The sequence below is a fragment of the Phascolarctos cinereus genome, unplaced genomic scaffold (assembly GCF_003287225.1).
Source record: "Phascolarctos cinereus isolate Bilbo 61053 unplaced genomic scaffold, phaCin_HiC Scaffold_4;HRSCAF=312, whole genome shotgun sequence".
Taxonomy (NCBI): Eukaryota; Metazoa; Chordata; class Mammalia; order Diprotodontia; family Phascolarctidae; genus Phascolarctos; species Phascolarctos cinereus.
In genome coordinates this window covers 516,801,648-516,826,764 of record NW_027555847.1, presented here as the reverse complement: position 1 = coordinate 516,826,764, position 25,117 = coordinate 516,801,648, and the positions used below count along the sequence as shown (strand labels likewise).

Here is a 25,117-nt window from a genome sequence, read left to right as displayed (position 1 = left end):
CTTTATTTATATGATTTTGAGAATCCCTTCAATTATTTCATAGGCAGACTTTTAGGCCTGCTTTTTTCTTCCATCACTGTTTCTGAGCTGGGAACTAAGCTTGAGTATAGTTCTTATCCATATTCCAGATTTGTGAGTTGCGTGATAATGGCCCAACTGGAATTATCCTATATATAGTACAACATAATCTGGCTAATTCAAGGAATAATTTCTATGAGTGAGCATCACTGTTCATGTGAGCACTCAGGAAGGCTTCTAATAATAGATCTTAGCTTTAAAACTCTTTTGGGTTACAAGTTTTACTGTACCTGTTTTATACACCATAGTGTATATTACACAAGGTTTACAAATATTAAGGTCATCACTGTTCAGAAACTCCTTTTCACAGCAGTGCTAGGCCTGTACGTTCAAGCTGAAAATCTTATAATTTGAGTCCCTTAACATTCCAAAAACTAAATGAAGATAAGGGATAAGCATCCTAGGAGCTTGTGAAATAACATTGCTGTGTTTATTATATTCCTTGCTTCCCTGCTCCTTTCTTTTAAGACATCTTCATTGAAATAATGTCTTTCTCATAACTCTTATTTGCTTTCTGTCAATCCAGTAGCATCCGCTTCCTGGATTTGACCTGCCCTCCCGCTCATTGTTCCGCTCATGAAAGGAGATAAGGGTTTTAACAAATAGATTCTTTAATGGCATGTGTTACAAACCTCTAGAAAGGATGCAACGAGCAATCAGAGGGGAAAAAAATTAAGTAAAACGGTTCCTGGTGCTGCTGCATTTCTCTCTCTCTCTAGAATATTTTCTCAATTTCTGATTTATAGACTGTTTATCACAGTAGCATCTATGACAACACAGTACAGCACACCAAACTGAAAATAGCTTGAAAATCCATTTTTGTTTCTGATCACCTATAAATATCTCTCAAAAATGAATACCTTTTAGAAGCCACAATTTTTAAAATACCACCAGATTCTAATATATAAATTCTCAAATGAGTATATTACTGCAGTGAGCAAATGTTACAGCATTTTCAGTGGTTTAGTTTAAGACAAACTTGTTTAGTTAAAAAACAATCTCTGTCTAAAGTTAAAGTTATGCAATTTCCAATGTATGTGACTTCGCAAATCATTTCATTTTCTTCTTCCAATCAGGGACATAGCCTGTCCCAGAAATAATGAATTCATTCATTTACTAATTCAACAACATTCTCTAATTCATATCCCAAGTATAATGAATATATTCAAATAATCCATTCATTAATTTAATTTATTTAGTGCAATAAATGCACAGTGCTTAAAAAATAATGATAAAAGTAGCCCAGGAACCATCTCTTTCCTGATAACTCCAAAGGGGTCCTTATCTTCTCTCTGAATCTTTGTTGTTATTGTCATCATCGTGGTGGTGGTCATGTGTTTTGCTGCATGGCAAGTACATCCATTAATTGATTCATGTGTACATTCATTTATCGTCGGTGTTTAACACTGTGTCTTTGTAACTGTTTGCGCTGCTAGCTGCTACACTGAAGCAACCTTGCTGTTCTCAAGGCAGTCTACCCTTGATGATTTAGATGGACGAGAAACTATTCCTAAAACAAGTGAGCGGGCTCGACCTAGGCTTCGTAAAATGTACAGCATGGATATGTCCTCTTCATCAGCTGACAGTGGCAGTTTAGCATCAAGGTGCTTAACTTGTGCATGCTTCCTTGAGTCATTTTACAACCCTCCTCCTCACCTTTCCTTGTTTAGGTCTTTGCTCTCATGTGTGGTTGTTTTATTTTGTTTTGTTTTAAACTGCATGTTTAACAAAAGCATAGGTACCATCTTTTCTGGGGCTAACATTAGTAGTTCTCAAGATCATAATTTGTGAAAAGAATCATTTCTTTGATTTTGTCTGGAATTAGTTTCTTTCAAATCCTTATTTTAAAGATTGTCTTTTATTTCTGACTAATTCAACTTTTCCTTCCTCTTAAGAAAGGTTGACTGTGAAAGACGCAGTTTCTCTCACTGATTTAGAGGCTTGTTTGGGCTACAAAAGGAAGGGGAAAAGCATCAGGAAAGAGGGTGAACATTTTGTGATTTGCTCATTCAGTTAGATAGACATTAAGATCCATTCTGGAAAGTTGCCATATTTGGTCAAGTTTTAATGGGTCAGGAATAAACCTGTCTATATTCATATACTTGAGTAATATGAAAGTCAAAATGTGTTTTATCCTTGCTTTAAAAATAGAACATTGTAACCTGAGAATAGATTGACTTCAGTTTCGCATGTTCTTGAACCAGGCTACTTGATGCTAGCTTATTTGGTGATCCGGTCTTGCTGTTTTCTCCCTAATATTGCTATAAAGTAACTTAGATTTGCAGTCTTTTTCATGCAAGTTAAAGAAATTGATTACCTTTCAAAATTTAGTAGAAGCTAGTAGTATGAGATGGAATCTAAATATCTAAATTTTAAAATGACCCAAAACAAAAAGGAAAAATGACTTTATTAAGCATGGTGTTGTCAGATCCTTGTTTTTTTGTTTTTGTTTTGTTTTGTTTTTTTTCACAAAGGAGATGTATAGTATGGAAATCATTCCATAACATGTTGGCACTTACCAGGCATTTAATAGTCAAGCTTCGGCCTAACAGAGAAGGATCGAGCCATCATCTATATTGTCATTTTGACTTGGGATCTTTAGGTATTCCTTACTTCCTCATAACACAAGTCCAAGGACATTAGGGTTGTAGTCACAGACTACAAGACCACTGAAAGTTTGATCAGGTCCTGGATTAGCTCCTGTGATCTGAACTTAAAGGATAAATCCATTTCCAACCCTTCCTAGGAATTCTAGTCCAGCCTAAGGTAAGTCCATGAGAGATTCCAATTGGCATGTCCTCCTAGGTATGTTGTGCCAGCTAGGTGGTGCAGTGGATAGAGCACTGGGCTTGGAATTAGGAAGAGTCATCTTCACGAGCTCAGATTCAGCCTCAGACACTTACTACCTGTGTGACCCTGGAGAAGTCATTTAACCCTGTTTGCCTCAATTTCCTCATCTGTAAAATGAGCTGGAGAAAAAAAAAATGGCAAACCACTCCAGTATCTCTTACAAGAAAACCCTAAATGGGGTCATGGAGAGTTGAACACAGCTGAAAAATGACTTAATAACAATAACCTAGAGACTTCCCATATCACAGAGACCAGGACCAGAACCCGCAAGGATGTTGAAATCCTGATTGCATCTCCTGATCTCACCCAGGTCTTTATCATTTTTTTTAAATTGAGAGACAGGCTGGGGTGACCTCAGAAGGTCCTATGATAAAACCAGGCTCTAAGTATACAAGTCAGACTACCAGATGCATTTAGTTGTCTAATAATTTTCATTTTAGCATTCCTCAGAACAAATTCCCAGCACATTTTTCTCTCCCTTCTTTGAAAGAATAGAGGAAGAAGTGGAACACTAAGGAAGTATACCATTTACTGCAGGATTATAACTTACATTTGTTTTAGTATGTGAATCTATATCTATAGCTAGCCTGCCTTGGGCCTGGAAGGAAAGTTCAAGAAAAAGACAAAAGAAAATAATAATAACTACCATTTATGTAGTGCTTCAAGGTTTCCAAAGCACTTTCCAAATATCTCATTTGAACATCACAACAACTCTGGTAGTCAAGTACTTTTATTATCTCCATTTTACAGAGGAGGAAATTGAGGCAGGCAGAGGTTAAGTGACTTGCCCAGAGTCACAGAGGTAGTATCTGAGGCCAGAATGAATTCAGGTCTTCCTGACTCCAGGCTTAGCACTCTATGCATTCACTGTGCCTCCAGCTCCTTAGGCAGGGTATGAAGACATGAACAAAAAGAAATGTAAAGTAGAGATGGGAACTAGAATAGAAGAGAAGTAGAAAAGAGCCACAGAAAAGGAAGCCTAGGAGCAAACATCTAAAATAGAGTGAGTCAGGCAAGGAAAGAAGGAAGGAAATGAATGATATAGGTCAGGAGTGGGAAACCTGCGACCTTGAGAACACATGTAGTCTTCTAGGTCCTTGGGTGCTGCCTTTTGACTGAGTCCAAGTTTTACAGGACAAATCCTTTTATTAAGGGGATTTGTTCTGTGAAGTTTGGATTCAGTCAAAGGGCCACACTTCAGGACCTAGAGGGCCACAACCCCTGACAAAAGTGTTCATGAAGGAGAGGATAGAGAAGAGAGTCAAGCTGAATAGTAAATGGCAAGTCAGAAGGAAATGCAGTTTTACAAGGCACAGAAACCAAACTGAGGAATCAGTGCTGTTTTAGGAAAGAAATTAACAAGGTAGAGTGCGTATAGGCAAGGACAACCAATGTGGTATAGGAACTAAAATCAGGTTATGCAAGAGAAAACAGTGAACATATGGCAGCTAACTTCAAGTACTTGAAAGACCTCCATGGAGAAGAGAAATTGGGCTTCTTCTATGTGAACCCTGAGGACAAGACAAGGAGAAATAGGTGGAGATGACAGAAAAGCTGTGACAAATTTCAACTCAAGGAGAAAAATCTTCCCACTATATAGAACTGTGTCCAAAAAAGAAGAGTCTTTCCCAGGTAATAAAGTATTTCCTATCGCTAGAGATCTTCAAATGGAGTCTGAGTGACTGCTTGGGAGAGATTCTGTTGAAATGGATATTCAAGGTCCTTTCTCCCACTCTGGTAATTCTATAATTCTATGGATTGGCAGAAGTGTAAAAATAGACATCAAATCCAGGTGAAGATATACACACACACACACACACACATATATATATATATATATATATATATATATATATATATATATATATATATATATCTCACATCATATATGTAATATAATATTATGTAATGTATATAAAGTGAAATATGTATGCATACACACACACACACACATACACGTAAAGAAACTGAGAAGCAGAATAAAGAAGTCAAGGAATTTTAGAGTAGTTTGATGATAAGAAAAGTATACACACAATCATTTATTTTAGTCTGGATTATGGTATGCCTTCATGATAATTTCCATATGGACCTATATAGGATCATTATATAAGACATATATCAGAGTATAATTCAGTCAAAAGCTTCTAATTAGGACTGGCAAAGTCTCTGCTTTCTGTAAGCTGTGTATTTTGAAATAAATATATGGGTCAATATTATGCCTTGATCTGGAAGTCAATAATCCTTTCTATGCATCATAGGATACTTCAAATGCTTCATTAATGAAGTGATGCTCATTTTGCATGAACTACACTAGCTTATTAACTTTTGCATTTGGGAGACAGAACTGCTGTGTGCATTTTCTACCATACAGGGCTTATGAGGACATAATGAAGGATTAAAATAAATAGGGTAATACATATTTAGGAAAGTGCCTTGCCATTTTTAAAGGGCATTTTAGTATCTTCTCTTCAAATCAATGGAATTTTGTGAGCAATCACCATGTTAATCCAAAGTAATTTTTGCATCCTCTCTTTTTTCTAACAGCGAGCCCACCCAGTGTACCCTGCTATATTCTCGCCAGGGGACAACTGAAACTATTGAGGAAGTAGAAGCAGAACAAGAAGAAGAAGTAGTGGGCCCCCTGCCTGAGCTAAAAGATGAAGATGATGAGTATGATGAGGACTCAGTGGAGGTGGATCTCACCTCAGATGCTGAGTTGCCACAGTATTCCACTATGGATACCGTGGATACAATCGATACTGTGGATGGTGATGTAGAAGCCCCACCTTCCTATAGCAAAGCAGTGAGCTTCGAGCGCCTCTCCTTTGGCTCCCACGATGACTCTGATGACAAGAACCATATGGTAGTGAGTCCAGATGACAGCCGGACAGATAAGTCGGAGATAAGCATTCCGCTCCCTTTGACACATGAGCTGACAGCCAGTGAGCTACTTTTAAACAAGTAAGAACTCAGAAAACATATAAAACACCATTTTTGAAACTTTCCAACAAGTTCACTCTCTAACTTGGCTTCTTCACCACCACCACAGGGGAAATCCTAAGAGTTAGATATAGGAACAATTTCCCAAGCCCTGCTTCTCTGGATAGAGAATGGGAAATGCCAGTGCTATGATTTTGCCTTTCAGAGTATTTTTACTTGAAAACTATCCAGTTTGTCCTGGCCATGTATGCAGCAGTTATTCAAGAAATATGCCATAATAAAAGTAATTGATTTCTGTCCAAGTCCAGCTTTATTTTGAGCAGGTTGCCTCATAGGACTTAGAGTACTTTATTAGAAAACCATTGTAATATAACATGATCTTGGACTAGTACTCAAAACAAGGTGATTTTTGGATTGAGCCTGAAATGGTTTCTACTCAAGTCTGATATCTGAAAGAAAAGTTAGTAACTTAGTCTATCTTCTATCATTTGGACAAAACACCCAGATGATTAATTGAGTTTTGGGGAGATTTTTGTTTGTTTTGGGTTTTTTTTTGTTTGTTTGTTTACTTTTCATCTGAATGCATTGTATTATGTAGATACAACCTTAGAATTCCACTCACTCACTCCAATAGGAGGCTTTGGAAGTCTGTGCCTAATTTCTTTTTCTTAAGCATTATTATAAGGTAAAGGATAAAATTCTCTTCAGAATTATTATTCTATCATCCTGAAGAAAAACATTTTGGGAAAACTTGGCTTTTATGCTGATTTCAGATGGCTTTTCTTAGCCTTGTTGAATATGAGATAGGTAGGAAAAATATCACTCATAAAGTTCCTGAATTTCTCCTACTGCAGCCCTATAAATTATTCTAATTAGGAACACCAAATTATGTTCTCACAACTGTAGGGACAGATTTTTTCCCCCAGAATCCATGATTTTATTTATTTGCCAATTTTATTTCCTTTATTTCCTAACTCTTTCTACCAATGTGAATCTAAAACTGTTCTGCAATTTGTGGTCTTAGGGCGATAATTATTTGACAGACAATATGTGTCAGAGACAAGTCATAAACCCTAGTCTTCTTGACTCTAAGATTTCCTCTCAGTCCAATAAGGTGCACTGCCAAATGCATCTTTTCAACTGGATCTCAATCAACAAATATTAATCAATACCTACTATTACCCAAATGCTGTATAGGCATTGGGGAGACAAAAAAATAAGGCAATCCTTTCCTTCAAAAAGTTAATATTCTACTGGGGGGGGGGATACACACAAGTAAGTACAGGATATAAACAAAACAAATTAGAATTAATAGGGTGAAGCAGAACCAAGAACATAAGGTATGAAGAAAAGCACGTTGAAGAAGGTAGTAGATGAGCTGAGTGTTAGAAGAAAGAAGGAAGAAAGGGAAGGAAAAAAGAAAACAGGAAAAACAAGAATTCAGAATAAACAAGCAAATGAAATTGAATCTTTTGTGAATTCATTATTTTGACCTTTCTGCTTTCACAGATTTGCTGAAATATTGAATTCCAAGAAGATTTATAGCTAACTGCCCACCACAAATTAGAAACATTTGAAAGAAGATAAACATTTTAACATAAAAATCCTTTTTTTCCTATAACCTGTGGGGTTGTTTCCTTTACAGGATGTTTCGTGATGAAGAGCTAGAAGAGTCAGAAAAATTTTACGTTGACCAACCTCGATTCTTGCTCCTGTTTTATGCTCTCTACAACACTTTAGTGGCACGTTCAGAAATGGTGTGTTATTTTGTGATTATCCTCAATCACATGATCTCGGCTTCCATGATTACCCTTGTACTTCCTATCCTCATCTTCCTCTGGGCCATGCTGTCAGTCCCTAGGCCCAGTAGGCGTTTTTGGATGACAGCCATTGTCTATACAGAGGTATGTAAATTCATCACGTGGTACCTATATACTACTAACAACTCAATTTTGTCTTATGTGTTAGTAAGTTCCTGAAAAGTTGTGTATAAAACAAATATGCATGCAGATGTTCTTCAGGATACAGAACAGATGTATTACAATAAAACTAAGGAAAAAAAACAAAATTCCAAACATCCATAGACATTCATCGATCATTAGGGCTGGAAAGGGCCTTAGAAATCATCTGGTCCAACTCTCTAATTTTATAGATGAGAAAACTTTGACCTAGGAAAGTTAAGTGATTTGGCCAAGATCTCATAATTCACAAGTAACAACACCGGTGCTACAACTGCAAACTCATGATTCTCAATCCAGTGCTCTTTCTACTATACTTTGCTGGCTTCCAGTTAAAAATCTGAGGTAGTAGGATTTTCCCTGGAGACCTTAACTCAGTGTTTGATTCTGGCCCTACAATAGGTCTGGTGAGCTGACTAGTCTGACTAAAAATATAGATAGACAGACAGATAGATAGATAGATAGATAGATAGATAAATAGATAGATAGATAGGTAGGTAGATGTCAATGCTCCCTGGGAACCAACTTGAAATTCCTTTTCCAACAGATTCTAGACAAGTGGTCCAAGGACCCTTGGCGGTCACCAAGACCCTTTCAGGGTATCTGCAAAACCAAATCTATTTTCATAATCATTGTCTTCATTTCTAATATGATAAGTATCAAAATATATAACACACATAAATAAAAGTTCTTTGGAGGGTCCTCGATAATTTCTAGAAGTGTAAAGGGGACTTGAAACTAAGAAGTTCGAGAACCACTCTTCTAGACTGATCAACAGGGGTGAAACCTAAGGATAACAAGCTGAGGTGGTTTTCCTGCCTCAGTACCAAGAAAAGTAGTTTCACCCACAGAACTAATCAATTTGGGACTAAACTTGTCTGAAGATTAAGATTTTTTTCAAACCTAAATTACAGAAAACATAGATTCAGTTACTTCTCTAATTCTTCAGTTCTATGACTAGAAATTCTACTATTCACATTTCACTACAGTGAAAATACCCATACTGGAAATCAGTTCATTTTTTGTTAGCATGATGGACATGCAAATGCACTTGGAGAGAAGAAATCTAAGTTCAAGTCCCAGATTTGACATTTGCTAACTATGAGTCAGGGGCAGGTAACTTCACCTCTTGGAGCTATATAAAGGGAAGCGCTAAACACAGTTCCATCCATTATACAGAAAGCAAAGAGACATGCTTTTTACCAAAGTAAAACAGACCAAATCTTTCAGGCCTGATCAAATTTAACAGATATTCAAAGTCTCAGATTCCCATGAAAACTAAGTGAAAAGGGATAGAAAGAAGACACTATGGCATTTGCAATTTCTTTTAATTCTTTTGTCTGATTTTCACTGAATCTTTCCTGATTCTTTAGGTTCTGAAGAGATGAACCAATACTAATTTTTATGGTGGGCATAGTAATAAATAAGAAAATAGGGGGTCTTGAAACCAAAAGGTTTAAAGTACATTAATGGTCTTTCTTTGCTACTTAAATGATAATTTTTATGCCCAAGATAGGACTAGAGCTTTTGTATGTGCTATCCCTCATGCTTGAAAGACTCTCCCAACATTTCCCTGTATGGGGATCCCTCCAGCACCGCAAGTGCTATCTCCTTATTGTATTACTGTATTTGTATTACAGTTATTTTTGTAAATGCCTCTTCCCCTTATTAAATTATGAGCTCCTTGAGTGGACAGACTCATCTTTGTGACCCCAGGATCTAGTATTGGGCCTTGCATGTGGCAGCTACTTCATCAATATTTGCTGAATTGATCTAAACTGGTGCTTGAGAAAGCTTTTGTTTTGTTTTGTTTTGTTTTGAAGTTAAAACAGTTTTCTTAATATTGTTCAATTGAAGGTAATAAGCTGTCCCATATATTTGAGATTTGAGGAGTTCTAGGGGTGGAGAGCCTGTGATCTTGAGGCCATATTTGGCCCTCTAGGTCCTCAAATTTAGGTCCTCAGCCCTTTGACTGAATCTAAACTTCACAGAACAAATCCTTTTATTAAGGGGGTTTGGGTTTGTTCTTTGAAGTTTAGATTCAGTTAAAGGGCCACACTTAAGGACCTAGAGGGCCACATGTGGCCTTGAGGCTGAAGGTTCCCACCCCTGAAATACACAAGGCTTAATATAAAAGAGTGAATGCTTAGTCATCCACAGGCAGGGTGGATAAGTTCAATTTTCAGTTTGTCCCCAAAGCTAATTGTAAATTAATTTCAGCTTTCTCTTCTTCTAGATCTTTTATAACTGGAGAGGCAAAGCTTTTGTTTCGTGCATTTTTGAGTCGCTAAAGATAACTTGAGGAAGGAGAACATAGCAAAAGTAAAGCTTTAGCAAACTATAAGCCCCTGAATCTGCACACAAGTGATAGTAAATGATCTGAAATAGGAGATATAATAAAACCACAAAAATAAATGTCCCTAGGCTCTCAAAACTAGATAATTACTGCTATGGAACATTCAATCATTGTGGCGTTGTGGCAGTGCCAGTTTGAGTGGTATAAATGGATCTGAGGAAGGAAGGAAGGAAGGAAGGAAGTAAAGAAAGAAGGAAGGAAGGAAGAAAGGAAGAAAGGAAGGAAGGGAGGAAGGAAGGGAGGGAGGAAGGAAGGAAGGGAGGAAGGAAGGGAGGAAGAAAACACAGAGATAAAAATGAATAATTGAAAGTGGCAGGCATAGTATGATTCTGTGACCAACCTACCATATTCATTCTTTAGGGAACCCTTTGTTTGAACAAAACATTATTCTTGCTATTAAATTGATTTGGGGTCATGGGGAGAGACTTACGACTTCATCTGGTTTACAGAGCTGTTGACATGAAAATTTTGCAGTGATTCACATTAACAACACCTTTGTAATTTACAATCTTAATAAACTACTGAGAGATTAGGTGAATTGCCCAACGTCACAAAGCTGTTGTGTGTAAGAGGCAAAACTTGAATCTAGGTGTTCCTGAAGCCAAGGCTAGCCTAAGAGCCACTATGTCACACCACCCTTAAATGAATAGCAAAAAATGGTAATGTTTTTATCTTGTACCATACTATTAACTACTACAATCAAAACTATAAGAGAATCATTTCCATTGTAATTATTATTCTGCCATATAACCAATGAAGTTTCAAGAATATACCTTTCACTTGTATTTTTATCATTTCCACATAGGTGGCCATTGTCATCAAATATTTCTTCCAATTTGGCTTCTTTCCCTGGAACAAGAATCTGGATTTCTACAAAGACAAGCCATACCATCCGCCAAACATCATTGGAGTGGAGAAAAAAGAGGGTTATGTGCTTTATGATCTTATTCAGCTCCTAGCTCTTTTCTTCCACCGATCAATTTTAAAGGTATGACAAGCAACAAATCAACAAATCCTTCCAGAAGGATGGATATATTCCCATTATTACCAGATGGAGGAAATAGGAGAGGCATAAAAGACATAGGGTCTGCCCCTGGGAAGTTTATAAGGAGAAAGAATAACTACAAAATTGAAGAAAATTAAAGAATACAAGGCAGTATATAATCAAGAGTCTGATTGTGAGAAATAGAATTATAAATGCAAATGAAATTCACAGGAAGGATAGCTCATTGTGGGCTAGAGAAATCCAAGGAAGTTTCATGGAAGAGTAACTTAAGCTGAGTAATGAAAAATGAGTGAGGCTTACATAAGCAAAGACAAGTGGAAAGGGGACTGATGCCAGGAAAACAGCTCAGGCAAAGGGCAATGGAAACAAGAATGAGCATGACATGTACAGACTCTGCACTTGGGCATGTTCTAAATTGTATCATATTCATTTGTGTTATGTCTCCTTTTTTGAAATGTTTTTGGAATATGGGGTACAGGAAGGAGACTTCCTTGCATGGAACAAGGGAGTCGTGTTGGAAAGCAGTAGAAGATGTGTGGGATGTGGTGAGATTATAACGGACTTTAATTGACAAGAAGAAAATTTTAGATTAGGTGCTATAGACAATTGAGAGCCACCACAGGTTCTTTAGCAGGAAAACAATATGATGAAAGTAGCGTTCTAGGAAAATTAATCTAGCAGGCAATGTGGCATAGTAGTTAGAGGGACACCTTAGAGTCAAGTCCCTTCTGATACTTTCTGGCTGTGTGACCCTAGAAAAGTTGCTTCACTCCTCAGTGTTCAAGGAAACTCTCTAAGACAATAGATTTCAGAAGTTTCCAATCTGAATTAGTCAATGGTGTTTTCTAAGCAGGAGTTCCCTATACTGATGAACTCACAGGTCTAGATTCCACTCATATGAAACTCTTTTGCCATTTCTTATGCTGTAATAATATTCTGTTACATTTATATACTATGATTTGTTCAACCTTTCCCTAGTTGTCTAAGAGGTAATCTAAGGTACAACCCACCCACCCCACCTTAGATTCTAATTCTCTCCCTTTCTCTCTCCACTTTTTTTCATACCCTCTTCAGTATCAGGAAATTGCTTTGCTTGTGACTTCTTTTCCCAGTATTATCCTGCCTCTTAATCCCTCTTTCCCCAATTTCCATTTGTTTCTCTAAAGAGTTGGATGTATTTCTATGCCAAACTGTGCGTATGTTCAACCCTCCTATCTGTTTAAGATAAGATAATACATTTGATGCTTACACTCCCTGCCTCTTTCTTCCTCCATGTTTGTATTATTTTTATTTTATTTTTAGGCAATTGAGGTTAAGTGACTTGTCCAGGGTCGCACAGCTAGTAAGCATCTGAGGACGGATTTAAACTCAGTTCCTCCTGACATCAGGGCCGGTGCTCTATCCACTGCGCCACCTAGCTGCCCCTTCCTCCATGTTTGAATATTCTTCTCATGTACCTCAATTATGAGAAATTGCAAGTTGCACACCTTTTTCTTTCTTTATTTATTATTATGTTCCTCACTTCAAAACCTCAGAATGAAGCCCATCCATCCCTTTTGTTTTTCTCATGTAATTTGCACACGAAAGACATTAAGACACTTGTTTCTTCTTACCTTATTAGAATATTAGCACCACATCATCATAGAACTCTCTCCAATTGCTCAGATAAATTTACCTGATCCTTCTTGACCAATTTGCAGCATTTGACACTGATGATAGCCTTTACTTCCTGTATACTCCCTCCTTTCTAGGTTTTCATGATATTGCTTTCTGGTCAGTTCTCCTCCTTCCTGTCTAACTGTCAGTCATCCATACTCAAAACCTCAATGTCATCCTTAACTCCTCACTGTCATTCACCCCATCTAGCAAGTCCATTGCCAAATCTTGTCTTTTGACTTTCACATCTCTCATATACATCCCTACTTCCCACTTATACAAATACCAACCCAGTTGAGGCCATCATCTCCTCTCACCTGAATTATTACAATAATCTGCTGACTGATCCCTCTGCCTTAAGTCTCTCCTCATCCTCCACTCAGTTGCCAAGGTGATTTTTTTTCTAAAATATAGATCTGACCATGTTCTACCTCCCTTCTTAGTGAGCTCCAGAGGCTCTCTGTTACCTCCAGTATAAAATGTAAAGTCCTGTGTTTGGCATTAAAAGTTCTTTATACACAGTCACTCACTACTTTTCCAGCCTTGTCATATGTTATTCCCCTCTACATACTCTTTGAGCCAACTACACTGGCCCACTTGAAGTTCCTTGGATTCAACATTCCATCTATCATCTCTATGCATTTGCATGAGATTTCCCCCTTACCTGAAATGTTCTTCCTCATCACTTCTGCCTCTTAGTTTCCCTGGCTTCTTTCAGACTCAGCTTAAATCTCATCTTTTACAGGAAACATTCCCTGAGCATCCTTCCTCCAGCCCTAATGTCCTCCACTCTCATATTGCCTTCTGTTTCTGTTTCATACACCCTGTTTGAACCTAAGTATTTGCATTTTGGCTTCTTCATTAGAATATAAGCTTCTTGAGGGCAGGAACTTTTTTTTCCTTTCTCTGTATCTCCAGCACTTGGAATAGTGCCTGATATGTAGTAAGAATCTAGTAAATGCTTGTTGACTGTAACTGATTATAAGGGATGGCTTTCTGGGTAGGAGAGGGAGAAAGGATACATTCATAAATTACGTTGATTTAATAACAAAAGCTAATAAATAAATAAAGAGAACATATTTTCAAAACTAGATCTTAAAGATCTAAGACTAAATTTAAAACTAGGTCTTGTTTATCCCCATTATTCTAACTAGGTTTTCTTTTTATTCCTCTACTCATCACTTTCCTGTTCTCTCTTACTCTTAGGGACATTGTGAAGTGCTGGATATAATGTCACCTAATCCAATCTGCTAATTCCACTAACTGGGAAAAGAGGCCATAAGATTGAATAGAAGTGTGCTGCAGACCTCTCCATTCATTCTTTTATTATTCCCCCTCCTAAATAGATACTCCACTCACAGGCCCTTCTGCCCCATCCCCACCTTCCTCCAAACAGAAAACAATCCCCAAGCTCTGCTCCGTCCAGCCTGGAAGGCTCTTCCCTTCTCCTCTGAAGAAATACAGTTTGAAGTTCTTCATTTGATATTACAAGGCCCAGGGAATAATGTTGTTTGTTTTCATTTGTGCTGGTTTTTTTATCCTTCCTGCTACCAATATGACTTATTGCTTCCTGTGCTTTTTCAGTGTCATGGTTTATGGGATGAAGATGATACTGTTGACACTGGGACCAATAAAGATGATTCTGATGATGAACTCTCACTAAACATGGGAAGAAGAGATTCCTCTGACTCATTGAAATCTATCAATCTTGCGGCATCAGTGGAATCAGTCCACGTCCACTTCCCAGAGCAACAGGCTGCCATCAGACGAAAGAGTTCTAGCAGCAACTCACACCTGTCCCACAGATCTAGCTTCTCCTCAAACAGGTCCAAGAGAGGTATCTGTTCCACTTATTGGTAACATAAGTCATACTCCTAAAGAGTTTTCTTAAAGGTACAGTAGGGGATAATTGCAACTTCTGTTGAAATTTTACTTGGATTTGAAGACTAAAACCTTATAATAACCAAATTTTAGATTATTTCTGGAAATGAGTTTTGGATTTCTTATCAACAGTGAACAGTATGTAGTGGATAGCATAACTAGTGGACCTCAGCATAGTGATGGAAAATGAGTATATTTAGTCATTTGTACTTTCAACTGAAGAGCTTAAAATTATTTACAAGTCAACTCATTAATCCTTAGAAGAACCATTAGAAATGTGGAGTTGACTAGCCTTACTTTGTTTATAGTTTTTTTTTTACTTTGATGAGGATAGAATGGGCCTTGGAACTGGGAAGAACCCACGTCTTTCATCTTTAAAGGCAAATTGCTTAATTTCTCTTGGACATAGACAATTCTCTAACATTCTCTTACTCACAGATAAGTTGCTTATCTCCATTGGTAGATGAGGCTTTCTACAGCCCATGGTCCTCTCCACCAAAGAAATCAAATATCTAGACAAAAAAAAAGAAGTCATCAAGCATTTATTGAGTGCCCATTATGTGCTAACAGGCATGTAATAAATAATTGTTATCTTAATATGGGTACTGTGCTAAATATGGGGATAAAAAGAAAGGCAAAAAACCCAGTTCTTGCTGTCAAGGACCTCACAGTCTAATAGAGGAGACAATTTGTGTACAAGCAAGACATAGATAGCATAAATTGGAGATAATATCAGAGGGAAGGCACTACTAGCATTAAGGTTAATGAGGAAAGGTTTCTTGCAGAGAGTAGGATTTTTGCTAAGACTTGAAGGAACCCAGGAGGAAGAGATGAAGAGGAAAAGAATTCCAAACCTAGGAAACAGCCAATGAAAATAACTGAAGTTGGAAGATGTTGTGTGTGAGGAACAGCAAGGAGGCCAGTGTTTTTATCACAGAGTATGTGGAAGGAGTAAAGTTTTGGAAGATTGGAAAGGGAGGAAAAGGCCCAGTTGGGTAGACAGCAGGAAAACAGCAGCTGGCAGGGGAAGAGAGAGATTAGTGAGAGAGTGGGGAATGTAGAAGGGGCAATCTGATGGAGAAGACAGGATGGAATGGGATCACTTGTGCATTTAGAGCAGTTTGCCTTCACAAGGAGCAAAACCACTACTTCATGTGAGGCAGGCATACAATGGTGGAAGTGATAAGCGTTGAAGAGGAGAGGAAAAGAGGGAGTTCTTAGCAAACAGCTTCAATTTTTTTCCATCAAAATGAGGCAAGGTTCTCAGCTGAAAAGATGGGGAAATGGGGAACCATGGGATATTTGAGAAGGGATAAAAAAAATGGAAAAATGCTTTGGTGAGTGAGATAGTGAATCTATTAGGAAGGAATAAAAGGATTACCTTGTGGCAATAAGGGCCCTGTTGATATTATGTAACATAAAATTGTAGTAGACCAAATGAGCAAACTTTCATGATTTTTTTTCTAGCTTCATTCAGCAGCATATGAATAGGAGCAAAGGCAGCAGATGGTGGGAGTAATCCAAGACTGAGTATTAATAGGGGAAGATCAACAATAGTATAAAGGGTTAAAGGCCTTTTTAAAAAAAAAAAGTTTATTTTGATATTTTGAACAATTTGTGGGTTTTTTTTTTCATTTATAAGGATGTTCTCTCTACTAATGAGGATTGCAAACCCTCCCTTCTTATCCTGTGTGATTTTTTTTATATATTAAGAGCCCGAGGATTTAGGCTGGTAGGTGGAAGAAGGAATGTATAGAGCATTGGACTTGGAGTCAGAAAGGCATGAATTCAAATCTTGTCTCAGAGACTTACTATTTGTATAATCCTGGGCAAGTCACTTAACGTCACTCAGTCACTGTTTCCTTATGTGTAAATGGGGATGATAATAATAACATCTACCTCATAGGGCTGTTAAGATTTTAAGATCTTCCTAACATAGTGGATACCTCATTTCTTTCACAGGCACTAATGTCTCTACAGAGCCGTGGCTCTTATTCTCCCTGCATGATTGGCTCATTATTCATTTAGTTGTATAGTATGAAGATGAAATTTTGTGGGTCTCAGGTATAGTCTAGAGAAACTACAACTTCTGATTCCCATTTCAGTACTGCAAACTCTATTTTCTCTTTGTTGCTACTCATGCTATAGATTTCACTAGTACTCGAGAAACAAAATATTAACCATGCTAGCCAGTAAAGTTATATAGTCATAAACCAAATTTAGTGTGTAATTATTTTTGAAAGTAGAGGAGTCACAGATGTTGAATTACTCTATTTTGGGGTTACTCTGGAAAGAACTTCAAAGGCATCCACGTCTATATACATTGTCCTAAAACACTTTTAACTCAGTCTATATTCTTGAATAATACCATACAACCTTCATGTGACTGTGGTGTTGATGTAAACCCTCTTTCTCACACAATGTTTGTATCCCTCTTTATTTCTAGGCAGCACCAGTACTCGGAACAGTAGTCAGAAAGGCAGCAGTGTACTCAGCGTTAAGCAAAAGAGTAAAAGGGAATTGTATATGGAAAAGTTCCAAGAACACCTCATCAAAGCAAAAGCATTCACCATAAAGAAGTGAGTAACTGGAAATGTTTAGTTTATTTGTGTCTTATAGGGCCGGAAACCTACAGTCAATTACTTTATACAGATGTTATGCGGGATGAAAGAAAAACTGCTTCCGTTGCCATGGGCATAGCTCTTTCTATGGCAAAGTGTCATGTAAAAGACACACTGCCTTGCACATAGTAGGTACCTGATGGATGTTTGCTGAATTGTATTAAGCAGGCCCACACTTACTATAGTATACTTTAAAATGAAATGTTCCTTTAGGCACAGTTAATCTGCGTATTTTATTGCTATGATAATAGCTCACATTTTGGTAGCACTTAGTGATTTACAAATTGGTTTCCTCCCAAGTACCCTGTGAGGAAGATAGAACGTGTTATGATCTCCATTTTCCAGATGAAGAAGGTGAGACTCAGGGCAATTAAGGGACTTTCTCACAGTTATCTAGAATAGTTATAAGAATCAAAACCAGAAATCAAATCCAGCATTTTTTACCTCAAAACCAATGGGGTCTACACCACTCTTTGTTCTATACTTTACCCTCCCCCCACAACCCTATATTGCAGTGTAGACAATAAAACAAACAAGTAACTTTGGACTTTCAGAAATCAATATAAACTAGGCATTGAGATCTAGTAGGTACAATAATTTCTCATAGGGCTTTCCCACTATCCATGCCAGGACTTTGAGTGCATCAAGGCAAGGATGTGAGGCAAGAAGCCAAGATTGTGAAACAAGACTAGAAGTGTAGTTTAGTGACAAAGAGGCACAGTCAAGTAAAACAAATCCAGACGTTTGTCATATTCAAAAAACACGTCTCATTTTGTGCAATGAGTCTATCAGCCCTCTCCCAAGAGTTGAGCTTCATGATCTTCAGTCAGTCTATAGGCATATATTAAGTGCCTGCTATGTGCCGGGCATAGTGCTAAGTACTGGGGATACAAAAAAAGGCAAAGGACAGTCCCTGACCTCAGGGATCTCACAGTCTAATGGAGGAGACATTAAGCAAACAAATACGTACAAACAAGCTATATACAGGATAAATGGGAAATAATTAACAAAGGGAAGGTGCTAGAATTAGGATTGGGAAAGGCTTCCTGTAGAAGGAAGGATTTTAGTTGAGACTTGAAGGAAGCAGAGATTAGGAAGGAAAGAATTCCAGGCATGGGGATTTCTGTAGCCGGACAAAATGCCAAGCCAAGAGATAGAGTGTGTTGTTCAGGTACAGCAAGGAGGCCAGTGTCATTGGAATGAAGAGTATGTGGTAGGAAGTATGGCGTAAGAAAACTAGAAAGGCTGGGGGGCAGGGCTAGGTTATAAAGGGCTTTAAATACCAAACAGAGAACCTTGTACTTGATCCTAATGGGAGCTGCTAGAGTTTATCAAGTAGAGGGATGACATAGTCAAACTAGCACTTCAGGAAAATCACTTTGGTAGCTATATGGGGGATGGATTGGAGTAAGGAGAAAGTTGCCTTAATTTTCAAGTTTTTCAGAATCGTTTTTCTTTAGAATCTCATTACTACTCTATTAATTGTTTTCCTAGTTCTGACCGCTAGCCCATAGCTTTTCAGTGGGCCTTAAATCAGACCTGTCACCAGACCATTGAAACATCTCTCAAATAATTTTCTTACCCTTGTGTGACACATTGAGTTGTAACAGGCCCAGTTGCAGTACACTGGCTCCTTATGGAAATTTCTATAATTTGAGAAATTCTACCCTTCAGTATATCAGTATATTTATCAAACTTTATATTCCCTCAGCCCCGGTGGAAGTACAAACTCCTTAAAACATTTTGGGGGTGGATGATTTACCATCTGATGAATATGGCCAGAGCTAAGGCTCACCCACAATTTTCCCCAATTAGAATGTGAGCTCCTTTAAAGGCAGGGACTGTTTTTGCCTTTGTATTTATATTCCTAGCACTTAGCACAGTGCTTGGCACATAGTAAGCACTTAATAATTTTTTTCATTCATTCTTTCATTCTGACAATGGTTTAGTATCGTCTTGCATGAAAATAAAATTAGTTTTGTCAGTAAAAATTCTATTTTACCAATCTCTGGTACTTCATTCTATATGTTATCTTGCCAACGATGAGCATTTTTCCTTCATGGCAACAGTTAGCAGCTCTTTTAACTGGTATTATTGCTATTTGTTTGTTTTTCAAATAATACGAATTTATTTTCTCTCCCTCCAACCTCCATGTCCCCTCTGCAGGGTGGGGTAGGGGTGGGAGAGGAAGAACAAACTTCAAGAAGCCTGGACCACACTATCAAGGAATCAATAAAAGCACCTCTAGCTGCTCAGGTTGCTTTGAGAGTCTGTTGGGTTTTTGGTTTTGTTTTCGAGGTTTAAACAATTTTAAGGCAATTTTTTGTTAGTTCTCAACATTGCTTTTTTTTTTTAACTGCAGTTTCCTTTGTGCTTTGGTACAACTGACCCTGTTTAATTTGGGGCTTGGATGGTCCTTTAAATATTGACTTCCCCACAATGATAACTACTGCAGTATCTCTCACATTCAGTGGAGTGTGCTTTTTAAGAGCTACTCCTTTTTCATGTTTCCTTGAAGTAATATCTGTTCTATAAAACTGCAAAATCAAATCACAAGAAAAACATATCTGTATGTCAAAAAACCTGGCACTAAACTGAGAGAACTAAATGTGGAGAAATCAGTCCAATCCAGCGGGTTCATCTGCTCAAGGCTGGACCTTCTGAATCCTCCTAGTGTCAATAGAAGCACAGAAGAGTGACCGATACTGTCTCAAAATAAAGCCTCATCAATATTGTTGATAGTCACCAGTATTTTACACACCATTTTATTTGACCAGGGGCAAGACATTTAACTTCTCTTAGTTGCAGGCACCTCATCTATAAAATGAGCAGCATAATATAGAATGCCACCTATCTCACAAAGTCATTATTATGAAAGCACATTGTAAACTTTAAATTCTAAAGAAAATGGGACTTATCATTAAATGAAAATTAAATTCTTAACCTTTGTTGTTCAGTCATTTCATTCATGTCTGACTCTTTGTGACTCTATTCGGGTTTTTCTTGGCAAAGAAAAATCTGGAGTGGTTTGCCATTTCCTTCTCCAGTTCATTTTACAGATGAGGAAAGTGAAGCAAACAGGGTGAAGTGACTTGCCCAGGTTCACGCAGCTAGTAGGTGTCTGAGGTCAGATTTGAACTCAGGTCCAGAGCTCTGGCCGCTTCACCGTTTAGCTGTCCAAGCTCTCACTCTAACCTTTGGAGATGTTCAAACGTGGAATAGGCTGCCCTCAGAGGCAGAGGACTTCCTCTTATTGAAAGTCTCCAATCAAAGATTGAATGATCACTTGTTAAGCAAGTGGGGATTCCTTTGGGGCCTGAATTGGACTAAGTGGCTGTTAAGTTTCTTCTTACTCCAAAATCCTGTGACTCTATGAAGAACTGAATTAATTCCAAATATGAAAATAGCGTCAGTGCATACAGTAGATTGGGCAGCTAGGTGGAGCAATGGATCGAGTTCTGGGCCTGGAGTCAGGAAGACCTGAGTTTAAATCCAGCCTCAGACACTTACTAGCTGTGTGGCCCTGGGAAGCTCACTTAACTTGTATTTGCCTCAGTTTACTCATCTGTAAAATGATTTGGGAAAGGAAATGGCAAAGCACTTCAGATTCTTCTTTCCCAAGAAAACCCCAAATGGGGTCACGAAGAGTCAAATGCAACTAAAATGACTGAACAACAACAGCAAAGACAGTAGATCAGAGATCAGGCAGACCGACAGGAAGTAATAGATTCCAGATACTGGAAGACAGAGCAAAGTGGATGATCAGGAGAACTAGGGACCATTCAGGAACCATGAGCGCCATGGCAGCTAAAATAATAAATACATAACATATTTCGCTTGAAGTAGTGCGATGTACTTTACTCATAATTTTATTTAATCCTCACAGCAACCCTGGGACATAGGTGCTATTATTATCCCCTTTTAAGGATGAGGAAACTGTGACTAAGAAAGGTCAAGTTATTTGTCTGGGATCACACAGCTAATAAATGTCTGAGATTTTATTTAAATTCAGATCTTCCTAATTCCAACTCCAGCTCTTTATACACCTCGACTGCACCTAACTGCCTACATGTTCTTCTGCAAAGGAAACAGAAGAACCAATGTGAGATTCCAACACCAAGAAAGACCTTGATTATAGATGTTTTCTTTTGTCTTATCCGGGAAGCTTTTATACGCAGGGATCAAACCTCAAGCATGACTGTTCTGGGGTTTAGAGATGGGAGTCAATGTAAACTCCTGGTCGCAGCAGAAAAATAAAGGGCTAAAAGAGGAATAGCTGCTGACACTCATAGGATATAATGCCATGGTTCTTCCCATTACAGTATTCTTGACATCAGTGGGAATGTGTTGCTTGCTTTTCAGGACCCTCCAGATATATGTGCCCATCCGACAGTTCTTTTATAACCTCATCCACCCAGACTACAGCGCTGTGACCGATGTGTATGTGCTTATGTTTCTTGCTGACACCGTGGACTTCATCATCATTGTGTTTGGCTTTTGGGCCTTTGGGGTAGGTTTTGCTCTTATATTTGTTTGGAATATCCTTATGGAAAAGGAGTTTCCTTGTCAGGAAAATTTCATTTGGTTGTTGTTTTCATCTGTCTTGCCCAGAAACACTCAGCAGCAGCAGATATCACATCTTCACTGTCAGAGGACCAGGTCCCTGAGGCATTTTTGGTAATGGTTCTCATTCAGTTTGGAACCATGGTGGTAGACCGAGCATTGTATCTCCGGAAGACTGTATTGGGAAAGGTGATTTTCCAGGTCATTCTTGTATTTGGAATACACTTCTGGATGTTCTTCATCTTGCCAGGTGTGACTGAGAGGTAAAAAAAAAATTTTAATTCTTTCTATTCTACCTACACTGTTTGTGTTCTAAGTCAATATAGGATCTAAAGTGTCTGTGATTCTAAATTGAACTGACTGTTTCAGAATACTTCATCCATAATAATCTAGGGTCAGGGACCTCTCTGACTTCAATTCCAAGCAGCCAATCAGCCAGAATCCAGTGTCTTACAATTCTAAACCATGTGTTTGTAACCTGTTGGCATTAAAATTGATTTTCCTCCTCTTCTAGATATTGCCATCAAAATTTTAATTCATTGGTGGCTCAAAGATAAAACGTTTATTAATGCTCTTTTAAAATACATGATCAACTCTGTAGAAGTGGATCAAGATGCATTTATTCATGAGTTTCTTCATTCAGTTATTCAGAAACAATTTACTAAGCACCTATTATGTGCAAAAATTGTGCTAGTCATTCTGGGAGATGAAGCTCAGATAACACATTGCCCCTACACTTATGGAGCTAGTACAGTAATCTAGTAGAAAGGGAGTCTACTAGAGGCATCATTAAAAAGCAAGTTATTTAAACATCTATTATATGCCAGGCACTGTGCTGGATACTGGAAATACAGGTACAAAGAATGAATCAATTCCTTCTTTCAAGGAAAGGAAGAGACAACAAATAGTACACTTACATATATGTGTGTGTACATATGTGTGTACATACATATGTGTGTGTGTTATATGTATGTATATCTGTGTACATATATACACTTGTTGCCTTCCCCAATAATATTGTATGTGCAGATATAATCTAGAGACAGACAGACTGATTAACTGACTTGGTGTTCCAAAAGTCTTAATGCAGTTTTAAGCTATATTCTTCCATATATACATACATGCACACACATGCATACACACATATGCATGTATATAAATACATACCAATTCTAATATATATACATATACACCAACTACATGTGTCTATGATACATACACCAAATATGTACATATGTAACAAGCATATTTTGTTATTGTTTTATAAATACATACATGCACCAAGTATATATATATATGCACATATATATATATACATATCAAATATTATATGTGTGTACATATATACATACACACATGCAGGCAGCTAGGTGACTCAGTGAATAGAGTGTTGGGCCTTGAGTCAGGAAGACCTGAGTCCAAATCCAGCCTCATACATTCACTAGCTGTGTAACCTTGGGCATGTCATTTAACCTCTGTTTGCCTAATCAATTAGAGAAGGAAATGGCTAACTATTCCAGTATCTTTGCCAAGAAAACCTTATAAAAATTGGTCATAAAGAGTTGAGCATGACTGAACGACTGAACAACTACAACACACACCCCAACACACATCAAGTATATATGTATGGATAACCAACATATACACACCAAGTATATATGCATATATAACAAGTATGTATGTATATAGAGACCAAGTATACATATACTTATATATGCATACATACCAAGTATATATTATACATGCACCACGTATGTATATGTGTGTGAAACAATTATATTATGCATGTGTGTACACATACTCATCATTGTCTTGTCTCCTCATTTGACTTCCCCATTCAAGTAGAAAGTTTCAATCTTTGTGTGTGTGTGTGTGTGTGTGTGTGTGTGTGTGTGTGTGTGTGTAGCTAACATTCATGTAGTGCTTTAAGGTTTGCCAAGTGCTTTACAAATATTACCTCATTAATTCCTTACAACAACACTTGGAGGTAGGCACTATTATTATCCCCATCTTACAGATGAAGAAACTGAGGCAGATAGAAGTTCAATGGTTCTTCCTGACTCTAGATCTAGTCCTCTAGATACTGGAAATACAACTAGCAGCAAGAGAGAGACAGAAAGAGAGTGAGAGAGAATATAAGTATAAAATGAATAACCACAAATGCTTCCAATGTAGTTAACAGTGATTGAGCTGTATCTTAAAAGAAGAGAGGGATTCCATGAGGTAGAGGTAAAAAGGGAGTTTAATTCTAGCAGCCAGTGCAAAGATACAGTGATGGGAGATGAAGTGTAGAATATACACAGAAAGAAAGTCATTTTGGCTGAATAAGGCACAGTCACCAATAGATGACAAGTAAGTGTATTATTGAGATGCCAAGTGTTAGGTGAACTCAGAAAAGAAGGTTGTTCTTGGTGGGAGAGATCAAGAAAGCCTTCATAAAGGAAATGGCATCTGAATTGAGCTTCCAATGAATCACTGTGGAATGGAGGGCATTTCAGGCATAGGAAAAAATGGTCAAAAGCAGAGAAAAGATTAGACTACTTACTGTATATCCCTCAAAACTTTAGAGGCCATGTTTCAGTGGGCACAAAGTCCAGTTTGGCTAGAATATAAAGTATGTAGGGACATAATTATAAAAGGTTAGAAATATAGGTTTATACTGTATTGTGCCTGATCTTAAATGTTAGGTAAAGAAATTTGAATCTTCCTGAATTAAATAGTATAGATCCTTGGAAGCCAGCTAAATTTTTGAGGATAGGAGTAGCGTGAATAAATCTTGTACAACAGGAAGAAATAAATGGAAGGAAAGATCAGATTGAGGGCTATTAACTGTAATATAATACTTAGAAAAAAATTTATGATTAACTTGAATTCATAACCTGATAAAACATCTCTTATAAGAGTAAGTTCATACATTCAACAAATACGTATAATCCAGTAAGAACAAACTGCATAAAATTAATGCCTGTGATAGGAATCTTAAATGGGGGGGGGGGAAGCTCTTTTAAGTTTTCAACCAGGATTCAGGCTTCCACATTAATTAGGTTTTTCATTATCCTTCACAGCATTATAGATTATTGTAGATAGCAAACTCTATAAACTTCAGGATAAGAAGGAAAATAATTGCTGCTTGAAATATTTATTGCTAGTAGAATTAGGAAAAACAGAACCTCTCAGAGCTTAGCCTCCTCTAAGTACCATGAACGGT

General features: G+C 37.6%; 1 protein-coding gene across 4 annotated transcripts in view; it reads left to right on the top strand.

Annotated features, from left to right (window-relative positions):
* Positions 1–25,117, top strand: part of PIEZO2 (piezo type mechanosensitive ion channel component 2) — a 505,350-nt gene that overhangs the window by 458,046 nt on the left and 22,187 nt on the right. For 3 of the 4 annotated variants that reach the window (XM_078153522.1, XM_078153521.1, XM_078153523.1), the window contains 8 exons: positions 1,515–1,682; positions 5,473–5,889; positions 7,514–7,772; positions 10,988–11,170; positions 14,429–14,681; positions 17,172–17,304; positions 21,709–21,856; positions 21,958–22,172. In XM_078153522.1, coding sequence (XP_078009648.1) covers positions 1,515–1,682; positions 5,473–5,889; positions 7,514–7,772; positions 10,988–11,170; positions 14,429–14,681; positions 17,172–17,304; positions 21,709–21,856; positions 21,958–22,172 — 1,776 coding nt within the window. The remainder of the gene's footprint in view (positions 1–1,514; positions 1,683–5,472; positions 5,890–7,513; positions 7,773–10,987; positions 11,171–14,428; positions 14,682–17,171; positions 17,305–21,708; positions 21,857–21,957; positions 22,173–25,117) is intronic. The other variant, XM_020985555.2, reaches the window with a different exon arrangement.